The sequence below is a fragment of the Myxocyprinus asiaticus genome, chromosome 49 (genome assembly GCF_019703515.2).
Source record: "Myxocyprinus asiaticus isolate MX2 ecotype Aquarium Trade chromosome 49, UBuf_Myxa_2, whole genome shotgun sequence".
NCBI lineage: Eukaryota > Metazoa > Chordata > Actinopteri > Cypriniformes > Catostomidae > Myxocyprinus > Myxocyprinus asiaticus.
In genome coordinates, this window is record NC_059392.1 from 17,538,632 (window position 1) to 17,551,623 (window position 12,992).

Consider the following 12,992-nt stretch of genomic DNA (forward strand, 5'->3'; position numbering starts at 1 on the left):
TGAAGTCATTAAAACTCTTTTAACCACTCCACAGATGTCATATTAGCAAACTATAGTTTTGGCAAGTCGTTTAGGACATCTACTTTGTGCATGACACAAGTAATTGTTTACAGACAGATTGCTTCACTTCTAATTGACTATATCACAATTCCAGTGGGTCAGAAGTTTACATACACTAAGTTAACTGTGCTTTTAAGCAGCTGGGAAAATTCCAGAAAATTATGTCAAGCCTTTAAGCATTTAGCCAATTAGCTTCTGATAGGCTAATTGGAGTCAATTGGAGGTGTTCCTGTGGATGTATTTTAAGGCCTAACTTCAAACTCAGTCTCTCTTTGCTTGACATCATGGGAAAATCAAAAGAAATCAGCCAAGACCTCAGAAAAACAATTGTGGACCTCCAAAAGTCTGGTTCATCCTTGGGAGCAATTTCCAAATGCCTGGAAGTACCCATAACAATAGTACGCAAGTGTAAACATCATGGGACCACGCAGCCATCATACTGCTCAGGAAAGAGACTCATTCGGTTTCCAAGAGATGAACGTAGTTCGGTGCGAAAAGTGCAGATCAATCCCAGAACAACAGCAAAGGACCTTGTGAATATGCTGGAGGAAACAGGTAGACAAGTACCTGTATCCACACTAAAACAAGTGCTATATCGACATAACCTGAAAGGCTGCTCAGCAAGGAAGAAGCCACTGCTCCAAAACCACCATAAAAAAGCCAGACTACAGTTTGCAAGTGCACATGGGAACAAAGATCTTACTTTTTGGAGAAATGTCCTCTAGTCTGATTAAACAAATATTGAACTGTTTGGCCATAATGACCATCGTTATGTTTGGAGTAAAAAGGGTGAGGTTTGCAAGCCAAAGAACACCATCCCAACCGTGAAGCATGGGGGTGGCAGCATCATGTTGTGGGGGTGCTTTGATGCAGGAGGGACTAGTGCACTTCACAAAATAGATGGCGTCATGAGGAAGGAAAATGATGTGGATATATTAAAGCAACATCTCAAGACATCAGATCCTTACTGACCTAAGACAGGGAATGTTTTCTACAATTAAATGTCAGGAATTGTGAAAAACTGAGTTTAAATGGCTTAGGTGTATGTAAATTTCTGACTTCAGTTGTGTGTGTGTGTTTGTGTGTGTGTGTGTGTGTGTATATATATATATATATACACACAGTACTGTGCAAAAGTTTTAGGCACTTGTGAAAAATGTTGCATAGTGAGGATGTCTTCAAAAACAATGAAATAAATCGTTTTCATTTATCACTTAATGTCATACAGAGTCCGGTAAACAAAAAAGCTAAATCATTATTCGGTGTGACCACCTTTGCCTTTAAAACAGCACCAATTCTCCTAGGTACACCTTGACACAGTTTTTCTTGGTTGTTGGAAGATAGGATGTTCCAAGCTTCTTGGAGAATTTGCCACAGTTTTTCTATCTATTTAGGCTGTCTCAATTGCTTCTGTCTCTTTTTGTAATCTCAGAGTGACATCTGTTGCAGGGCTCCCTGTTCTTCTGTTCTAATCTTTTCTATTTGCAAAAGTAATGTTTGGGAGTCTAACTTTTATATTTCATATTAACACACTAAAGCTGAAGATATAAATAACCATCTTAAGACAAATGCTTTTGTGAAACATCGTATGTGCCTAAGACTTTTGCACAGTACTATATACAGTTGTGCTCAAAAGTTTGCATACCCTGCCAGAAATTGTGAAATTTTGCCATTGATTTTGAAAATATGACTGTCTTTTATTTAAGAATAGTGATCATATGAAGCCATTTATTATCACATAATTGTTTGGCTCCTTTTTAAATCATAATAACAGAAATCACCCAAATGGCCCTGATCAAAAGTTTACATACCCTTGAATGTTTGGCCTTGTTACAGACACACAAGTTGACACACACAGGTTTAAATGCAATTAAAGGTTAATTTCCCACACCTGTGGCTTTTTAAATTGCAGTTAGTGTCTGTGTATAAATAGTCAATGAGTTTGTTAGCTCTCACGTGGATGCACTGAGCAGGCTAGATACTGAGCCATGGGGAGCAGTAACAAGGTAATGGAACTTTATAAAGATGGAAAAGGATATAAAAAGATATCCAAAGCCTTGAAAATGCCAGTCAGTACTGTTCAATTACTTATTAAGAAGTGGAAAATTCAGGGATTTCTTGATACCAAGCCAAGGCCAGGTAGACCAAGAAAGATTTAAGCCACAACTGCCAGAAGAATTGTTCGGGATACAAAGAAAAAAAACACAGGTAACCTCAGGAGAAATACAGGCTGCTCTGGAAAAAGATGGTGTGGTTGTTTCAAGGAGCAGGTTTTGTTAAAAAAAAAGTTTCTTGATCTACCACCCCCTGGATTCACGAGTTCGAATCCAGGGTGTGCTGAGTGACTCCAGCCAGGTCTCCTAAGCAACCAAATTGGCCCGGTTGCTAGGGAAGGTAGAGTCTCATGGGGTAACCTCCTCGTGGTCGCGATTAGTGGTTCTTGCTCTCAATGGGGTGCGTGGTAAGTTGTGCGTGGATCGCGGAGAGTAGCATGAGCCTCCACATGAGGAGTCTCCGCGATGTCATGCACAACAAGCCACATGATAAGATGGATTGACGGTCTCAGAAGTGGAGGCAACTGAGACTTGTCCTCCATCACCCGGATTGAGGTGAGTAACCACGCCACCACAAGGACTTACTAAGTAGTGGGAATTGGGCATTCCAAATTGGGAGAAAAGGGGATTAAAAAAAAAGGCAAAAGTTTGTCGATTAAAAAAATAAGCACGATTTTTACTTTGTGCTCTATTAGGGGCGGGTAAATCTGACATTATTTATAGCTCTACAAACAATGCAGAATATACAGATGTGCTCAAGGGTATCTCAATTACGTGCTACAAAGTGTTTTAGACAAAACACTGAATGTCTTTCAAAGATTCAATGCCATGAACTTCACAAACTTCATTAAATCAACGACTAGGTCGTCTTTCTCAGAAGTGCTCATTTTAAGTAGCTTGGGAAAACAACTGTTTCCAGTTGGACTGATATAAACCTATGAACCCTGACCCAGAAATTACTGTACTTCAAGCCAACCAATCATTATAGCTTGGGATTTTACTGAAAGCTCTTGCCATTTTTATGCACAGTATGCATAGGTGTCCTGAGGACTAAATATCTGTCTTTCTGACACTTTTCAGGTGGTCGTAACGTAACGATCTCTCTGCAGTCACGTACAGGCCACACCCACATGCCATCTGTGGTGGGTCTGCTGGTCTTCACCCAGTTCTGGTTCTGGTTCCCACTCTCTCACTTCCTGTCCCTGGCCTTCACACCCACGGCCATCATTGGCCTCAACAAGGACTTAAAGGTAAGCAGATACCCATGCTGTAAGTTGCACGGTTGTTTTGCGCTGGACCAGAGACGTACACATTGATACAGGGTGACCACTGTGACAGAGATGGTTGAATTTGGACATTCTGAAGGTAAAAGGATTTGTCATATAGTATTTTTAACTCCCTAATTTAAAAACGAGGCTGCATTTCTAATTCATGTGTGCCCAGTAAGGAGACAAAACATTAAACCATGCAAGGAAAGTTAGCATCAGCAGGCAGTGCAGTGGTGTAGTGTTTCTCATTTAGGGGAAGTTGATTCCTCCAAAATATAGCATACGGTTGCTGTCTACCTTTTGACTTTTGTGTTGGGAGTGTGCCTGTGATGCCTTGAAATGCTGTCTAGGTAGGCAGCTCAGTAGGTTTGGAACAGAGTCTTATGTTTTTGCATTGGGATCAGTGTTTTTTTATTTTTTTATCTCTGTTATGCCAGACATTTATGTCCAAGCCTGCCCTTTCAAACTAAATATAAACTGAAAAAATACAGGCCTGTTTCACCTCTTTTCAAAGCTTTTTTTGTTTTGATTCTGTGCCCTAAACAGATGCCGAAAGTACAGTATCGATCCAACTGCAAACCCTCCACATTTGCCTACCCTCCACCCTTGGAAGTGCCAAAGGAGAAAGAAAAAGAGAAGGTTTGTTGTAACCCCTCAGTATTGCAAAAATAATTTTCCTCATCAGAATTTTGTATTTCTCTTGGTTCCTATTATGGATGCACCGATCCGATACCTGAATCGGTATCGTCTTCAATACTGACGTTTTTTACTGGATTGCGTATCGGTCCAACAAACCCGATCCAAATACGATATTGTGTGTTAGTTACTGCATGGTTGTTACTGACAAGCTCCAAAAATAACATAAGATAACAATAAATGCACCATTAAAGAAGTCCATATGACATTAAATTTAAAGTCTCCTTAATTAAACTCTGTTGGACCTGTCGGCGGTTCCAAAGGGGGGTGCTATATTGCGAAAAAAGTATGCTTAAAACACTAAAGTTTCTGTATACATACTGTAAGTCCGGCATATTGAGCTATCATTTGAAAGCTTAGAATCTGAGATTTTCATAGATAACCTTCACTTCATTTGTTACTTAAAATACCAAAATAAGGCCTCAAAACATTCGCGTTGAAAACTAGCGCCCTTGGAGGTAATGTTGTAGAAATATTTATATGAAAATAAAAGTCCTTCATATAGCACCTAAATGGACAAATCACACATCAAATTAAAGCTCTCATTTTCAGGAATGCAACTGTTTATTTTGTTGCCCTAATACCACAGTTCGAAATATTTTCAAAAGAATCACAATGTAAAATATGATTTCTGTAAGTCATCAAATACAAACATCTCTTATGCACCGATCACTGCTGCTGTAAGTCCCAAATAGCCAAAATTTATGAAAAAATTAGACCAATGTTTTGCAATTAGTCCACAGTATGTGTGAATGGTGAGCTTTTAAATTTGAGTGTGAAAAATTGCGGGCGGCAGCCCAAAATGCAATAGAGTTTAAGGGATTACAATCATGTTGTGAATTCCAAAAGGCTGCATTTAATAAGTCAATACAGGTACCGGAATCGGGTAGTTCCCATTATCATGGAAAACTTTGAAATATCAGTGAATTAATTTTTTTTATTATTAATAATAATAATTTTTTCTATTTTTCTAATGCTGATTTTCTTTCCAGTATTTTTTTTTTTTTTTTCATTTAATCATAATACTAACAAAGTAATTCATGTAGTTAATGTTTAAAATAAGAAAACATTGCCAGTGTGGTAATATATATATATATATATATATATATATATATATATATATATATATATATATCTTTAAAAAAAACTTTTGTTTCATAAGTAAATGTATCTTGTTTTAAGGATATTGTATATTTTTCTGAAAAATTATAAAAACACTAATTAAGAAATTTTTTGTTGCCGTGTGCTGTTAACTTTCACCTGTGGTTTGTAAAATCTCTGGCCGATTGGCTACCAAAACATGTTCTTGAGATTAGAAGTAGTCCCAGATTTCATGGCTTGTTTTGACCCGCTGATCTTTTGTCAGGTTTCCACTGCTGTTCTGTCCATCACGGCCAAAGCCAAGAAGAAAGAGAAGGAGAAGAAAGAGAAGGAGGAGGAGAAGATGGAAGTGGTATGTTGTTTATTGTCCAACACCAGATCCAGATCATTCTTTGTACAAGAACCCATGCAAAACACTTTCAGAAACCACACAAATCCAGTGTTTGTGACTCCCTGCATTTCAGAAGCTCTTATTTGTAGCAAAGTCTCGCACACCAGTAAAGACTCTCAGATCTGGGCCTGTCTTTGAATTATGGCCTATTAAATGTGTTTTGATTTAGCAATAGCTTGCAGATGGCCAGTACCCTGCAGTAGCAGACTTTCTGTCAGAACAATTTAAACTTGCTGTGTGAGTGATGCTTTGCCTAATGCTGATGCACTTTTGGATACAAAGGCATTTCAAGAAATATAACAATAATAGAGTTGTGTGTATTCAGTGTTATTTAACTGAAATCTGAGATTTTAAAGGATGACTTAATCTTTACTCCTGTCATTTTTTTTTCTAATGCAGGAGACACAGGCGGAGGCTGAGAAGGAGAAGAAAGATGAGGAGAAGGAGAAGGAGAAAGAGAAGGAAAAAGAGAAGGAGAAAGAAAAAGAAAAAGAAAAGAAAAAGGATCCAGAGCCGAACTTTCAGATGATGGAGAACCCAGCTCGTGTCATGTCTGCTCAGCTCAAAGTTCTCTCCATGCCTGACAACTGCAGATACCAGCCATTCAAACCTGTGAGTCTGACCTCATTTACTTTACAGTCAAGTAATAGGTGTGCTGTTTATTTTCTAAAGGCCCAGATATACTTAATAAGAAATCTAAAAACGAGCGGATGTGACGTCATTTAGAACAAAATCTAGCCAAAAAGGTGTTTTCCATTCGTTTCTGTGGATCTTAACAGTTCACCTGGGCACAATTTAAGGAAAACGTCTAACTGGCTGCTAAACACCTTACAGCCATTGGTCCACGTCATCGGTAGGTGTGACCCGAAGCTCCACCTACTACTTTATTTACATTGTTCAGTCTGTATTCAACTCTACAATGGTGTGTAGAGTTATTAGCGAAATGGTGCACATTAACCTACATCAATAAGATCGTTTGCATAGAGACATTTCCCATGCATGTCATGCGTTTTTTTATTAGTCCACAAAATGAATCAAATCTACTCAAAATACTCTCAAGTGCCCATTCACTCATGTGCCATCTGCAGCGAAAGCCATTAACACATCTGTCTAAAGTAAGACATGCCTCTTATCACCATTCTTTTGTCTGTATTATGAACATTAACACTTTTATACACCCATCGTTGCTGTAGCATCGGTGTCATCATAAATGGCATTAACAGAGTGTAATCGGTGCAAATTATGGCCGTATATAGCGTGTTGGCACATGAGCGTCATGACTTCACAATGTAAACAAGACAAATTAAACATTATCTACTGCATATACAGCTCTGGAAAAAATTAAGAGACCACAGCAAAATTATCAGTTTCTCTGGATTTACTATTTATAGGTATGTGTTTGAGTAAAATGAAAATTTTTGTTTTATTCTATAAACATTTCTCCCAAATTACAAATAAAAATATTGTCATTTAGAGCATTTATTAGCAGAAAATGACAACTGGTAAAAAAAAAAAAAAAAAGATGCTGTGTTTTCAGACCTCGAATAATGCAAAAGAAAACAAGTTCATATTCATTTTTAAACAACACAATACTAATGTTTTCACTTAGGAAGAGTTCAGAAATCAATATTTGATGGAATAACCCTGATTTCCAATCACAGCTTTCATGCATCTCGGCATGCTATCCACCAGCCTTTACATTGCTGTTGGGCGATTTTATGAAATTCCTGGCTCAAAAATTCAAGCAGCTCAGCTTTGTTTGATGGCTTGTGACCAGCCATCTTCCTTTTGATCACATTCCAGAGGTTTTCAATGGGGTTCAAGTCTGGAGATTGGGCTGGCCATGACAGGGTCTTGATCTTGTGCTCCACCATCCACACCTTGATTGACCTGGCTGTGTGGCATGGAGCATTTCCTGCTGTAAAAACCAATTCTCAGAGTTGGGGAACATTGTCAGAGCAGAAGGAAGCATGTTTTCTTCCAGGATAACGTTGTACGTGGCTTGATTCATGCTTCTTTCACAAAGACGAATCTGCCCGATTCTAGCCTTGCTGAAGCACCCCCAGATCATCACCGATCCTCCACCAAATTTCACAATGGGTGCGAGACACTGTGGCTTGTAGGCCTCTCCAGGTCTCCGTCTAACCATGAGAGGACCAGGTATTGGGTAAAGCTGAAAATTTTACTCATCAGAGAAGATGACCTTACTCCAGTCCTCTACGGTCCAATCCTTATGGTTTTTTGCTTCTCATTGATGAAGGGCTTTTTTCTAGCTTTGCACAACTTCAGCCCTGCCCCTAGGAGCATGTTTCGAACCTTCCTCGCCATGCACTTTACCCCAGCTGCCGTTTGCTATTATTTTTATAGGTCACTTGATGTCATCCTATGGTTGTTGAGTGACATTCAAATGAGTTGCCAGTCATTGGAGTCATTTTCGCCCTCTGCCGGTCTGTAGCTTTGTTGTCCCCAATGTCTGCTGCTTGACCTTGTTCTTATGAACTGCCATCTTTGAAAATGTTTAGGATGGAAGCAACCTGATGCTCACTGTATCCCTCTGCAAATAAAGCCAGAATTAAACCCTTCTTTTCCTTACTCAACTTTTCTTTTCAACTCTTTTGGCATGGTCAGTAGTTATTTTTTGATTCCAATTACTTTTGAGGTACTACTAGTACTGTTTTTGCCATCCAGCTGGTCCTATTGCAAGAGGATAGTGATGACAACAGCAGTGGTTTTTATACTTTTCCTCATTAAATCAAAGATTTGGTTCAGCTGATCACCTAATCAGTAAGTAGAATGAGGTGTGCTTGTGTTGGAATTCAACAGACACTGGAATGGAATGGCTGCCATACATGTAGAGATGCGGATTTTAGAAAAATTGAGTGGCCTCTTAATTTTTTCCAGAACTATATATTACTTTAAAATGTGTTTTTAGCGGTTTTAACCACTCGATGATGATTTAAAGGTTTTACATGTAGTGTCCTCATATTTAAATGCTTCTCTATACGCCTCCCACAGTGGAGTGACTGGTGTCTGAGTGTTCGCAAAAAAAAAAAAAAATTATACCCCGTTGCTTAGCTGTTTAGAACTTCATTTTACCCCTGAATGAAGAACTATTTCTCCGGAAGTATATCGGGGCCTTAAGTGATTGCGTTTAGGATTTTCACCTGGCAGATGAGTGAAACAAATCCCATAGACTTACACTGACCCTAAGCCATATCTAAAGGCCAGAGTATCATTGAGACTTGGGAGTGAGCTCTTTTGACTAGGGTTGGTGAGCGACCACTCAGAACACCTCAGTAACTGCATAGCAACACCGACAACCACCGAGAACACCCTTGCAACTGCAAAGCAACGCCCTGGTAACCACCCAAAGCATCATACCATTGAGATTTGCATTGACGTGCACCATCTCCAAATCATCCAGGTCTACTTCATAAAAATACAAAATGTCCATTTTTGAGTAGAAATTTGCATACAAGTTTATAATTATAGTTATAAAATGGATAGTTTTGCTGATGTTTCAGTAGTAATGCCTTCTTTTGGACACGTGATGCATGTTTCACTCCTATTTGATGGTATATTATCACCAATATATTAACACCATTCATCCACATTGTCATCTTCAGTTACAAACCGGTGGCATTATCATCATGAAAGACACCAGTGAAGAAGACGAGGAGCTTGTGGAGCCTGTGTCTGCTCATGGACCCAAGATAGAGGAGGAAGAGCAGGAGCCCGAGGCCCCAGAGCCATTTGAGTACATCGATGAGTGACATACTCCACCGTAAAGGTAAACTAACTCCTTATGAACACAACACTGACAAATACTGATCCACTGAAGCGCTCACACTACTTTTGTATCTTTGAGTTTTATGACCATTATTCCCAGCGGTAGAGATATGTTTGGCCTTAGATGGTATAGCAGTTGTGAATTTTAAGACTTTGGGTTCTTTTTGGCCTGTATTCTCTGCACACAGTTCAAACTCATCACTTCCTTTGGAATGTAAGCAACACAAGTTGTCCACTTCACACAGTTGTTAAGAGCCTCAAAAACACTCATGTGACCCCTACAAAAGGCGTCAAAATCATAATTTCTTTAAAAAAAACATTTTATTGAATTTTGAAATGTAACATATTACTAGATTAAACTCAGGAATAAAACTAGCCAGTCAGAGGTGTAGACTTGATATCTGTATCCTTTTTGGACATTATTATTAGTCTTAAATGATTAAAACAGATAGTTATTACATGTCTTTGCCAATATTCTCACCATACGTCAAAGAGTTCAGTTCTGATTTATTTTATTTACTTATTTATTTTAAACTGACACTTGTGTAAAACTCCCTAATCTGGCATGTTTATCATTTATCAACCAGATTTGTAATCTGATTACAAAGTTATTAGTTACTATAATCCAATTACTTATGTAAAAAGGTAGTGTAAAACATTTTACTGACTTTCAAGTAAGGTAATTATTTTTAAGAACATTACTCGGGTTTCACATATTTCTAAAATAATATTATTGATGTATGATACATTTTAAAATATTAATTTTTATGTTCATTAGTACATCTGTTTGTATTTCTGTGTGTGTCATTTGTTGAGCTGAATTACTAACATTCCTTTAAAGTGTTTTAGAAATTAACTTAAAGTAATTAGTAATTTGGTTACTTTCTCGATGAAGTAATCAGTAAAGTAATATGATTACAATATAGATGATTAGAAATTTGTAGTGGGTTAAATTTTTTTAGTAACTTACCAAACACTGTAATCAACAAATTTGACACATTTCATATGATGACATTGTTATTATATGAAATTGGAATAGTTGTGCACTTCCAGTCTTTATGCATTATCAGTAATATTTTGAGACCTAATGTATATTAATATGTATTTTAAATATATTTTGCACATCATTTTATGATACACAGCATCGTGTAAATCGATTTGGTAATTATGACAAAAGTTGAGTTAAATTGAAGTAAAAATTACATGAATTGCAATCTGACTGTTCACACTGTAGACCAGGGCTAGTCAACTGGCGGCCTGTGGGCTAAATCCGGCCCGCCAATCATCTTTGTCTGGCCCTCCGACTGATTTTTGATCAAATTGCCTCACCATCTAAAATACCAGAGAGCGCTCTGCACAAAACTCAGCATCAAATGAAAATGATTAACCAGTTAATCACACAGTTTTCTGTGACTAATTGTGATTAATCATGATTGTACATTAAAACAAACATTAATATCTAATCACACATATATTTGTCTTAAAGAAATTGGTTAATCATCATTTATTTAATTATTTAAATATGTGCATGTTAAATCCTAATTAGTTAATTAGTAGCTAATTATCAGTTAATTAGACACATTTGTACAGGTATACATCTTTGTTACAAGTATATGTTTACGTTCCATAAAATGTACGTGCTGTAATTAAAAGTTGGACAGCATCTGCCATTTTTCAGTGGACTTTTTTAATAATAGGATCAAATGGAAAGATTCAATTCATATCAAGCTTTATTGGGAAGACAAGTGTACATTGGGAATGCTTTTTAAGACACTAAACATACAGATATGAAACAAATTGATTAGTGGTGCACCAATCAGGAAATTTGAGTCCGATTTTATTTTTTATTTTTTATTTTATTTTTATTTTTTTTAACACTAAGATCAGCCGATGCGGATACAGATTTTTTTAAAAGTGCCCTTTGCCACACTTTTGCGAGTTATATTGTACAGTTATTTGTTAATGCCCCACACAGTAAAATTATGGTAACACTTTACAAAAAGGTTCCATTTGTTAACATTATTTAACAACATTACTGTAGTTAACATGAACTAATGAACTTCATATTAGTTACAACATATACTATTACATTTTTAAAATCAAACATTGTATTAGTTAACATTAGTTAATGCACTATGAACTAACATGAACTAACAATGAACAATTGGAATTTTATTAACTAATATTACAGTTAATAAAGGCAGTAAAAATATATTGTTCATTGTTCATGATACCTAATGCATTAACGGATACTGCATTAATTGCGTAAATTGTTTTTGACGCATTTAACAGTCAACTATTAATCGCAGATATTAACATTTTAAATTTCCCAGCCCTAATATTTTTATTGCCGCTTCCTGAAAAAAAGATTGTCATTATAATATTCTCATTAATGCAATGTAAAAAAAATATGGTCATTATGATAGTTATTGCCGCATCCCAAAAAAATATGATAATTATTATATTCTCATTACCACATTGAGAAAAAGATTATCATTATGATATTCGTATTACCGCAATGTGAAAAAAGATGATCATTATAAGAACACAATGCAAAAAAAAATATACGATTTTCATAATGATGTTCTCATTACCGCAGTGTGAAAAAAGATGGTTATTATGATACTTTTGTTATTACAACATGAAAAAAATTATCGAAATTAGATTTGGGGGGTAAAATGTGTGTTTGGAAGTTTGGAAAATGTCACAATGTAAAAAATCTTAATGGTCCAAAATGTAGGCTTCATTTTCTTTATGAAATTTCAGTGCATAAAGTATGCACTGCATTTCAGTGATTGTTTTGAAAACTTAGTGTAATTTATGAACTGATCGTGTCTCTCTTTTGCAGGTGGTGTTCTGAATTCAGCGAGTTTCCAGCATGCACCGCTCCATGTCCACTCCTCCACCATTTTTTCCTTTTATATGTTGTTTTCTCCACCTGGCCAATCACGGTCGCTTGGGGAATGTTTTACATGATTAATTTCAATCATTAAAATAAAATGTAAATGTTCAACATAAGATTGGGATATCATCTTTTATTATGGTGTATTATGGTGGCTAACACCAAAGTGTTCTCAGTGTTTGTGTGCATGCACGCATGTTTGTGTGTGTATATAATTAAATCTTTGCATTATTGTCAGCTAATATGTTTATATACATGTGTACTCAACTGATAATTAAGCCATAATTTGTGGCACTAGATCAGTATGATTAATAATACTTACACTACCGTTCAAAAGTTTGGGGTCACTTGCCTGAAATGTTTCTCATGATCTTAAAAACCTTTTGATCTGAAGGCGTATGCTAAAATGTTTTAAATTAGTTTTGTAGACAAAAATATAATTGTGTCAATATATTTATTTAATTACATAACAAAAATGTTATTTAAAAAAATAAAGTTTTTGAAATGGATGACTTGGACCGAATAATTAAGAAAAGCAGCCGCTAAGTGCCCAGCATATAGATGGGAACTCCTTCAGTACTGTTTAAAAAGCATCCCAGGGTGATATCTCAAGAAGTTGGTTGAGAAAATGCCAAGAGTACATTTCTGCAAAATCTAGACAAAGTGTGGCCACTTTGAAGATGCTGAAATTTAACATAGTTTTGATTTATTTTGGATTTTTTTTAGTCAAC

General features: G+C 36.5%; 1 protein-coding gene across 1 annotated transcript in view; it reads left to right on the forward strand.

Annotated features, from left to right (window-relative positions):
- Positions 1–12,377, forward strand: part of psmd1 (proteasome 26S subunit, non-ATPase 1) — a 99,272-nt gene extending 86,895 nt beyond the window's left edge. Inside the window, exons 20-25 of the mRNA XM_051693699.1 lie at positions 3,195–3,364; positions 3,929–4,021; positions 5,445–5,531; positions 5,970–6,182; positions 9,197–9,360; positions 12,208–12,377. Coding sequence (XP_051549659.1) covers positions 3,195–3,364; positions 3,929–4,021; positions 5,445–5,531; positions 5,970–6,182; positions 9,197–9,343 — 710 coding nt within the window. The 3' untranslated portion in view covers positions 9,344–9,360; positions 12,208–12,377. The remainder of the gene's footprint in view (positions 1–3,194; positions 3,365–3,928; positions 4,022–5,444; positions 5,532–5,969; positions 6,183–9,196; positions 9,361–12,207) is intronic.
- The last annotated feature ends 615 nt before the right edge of the window (positions 12,378–12,992 follow it).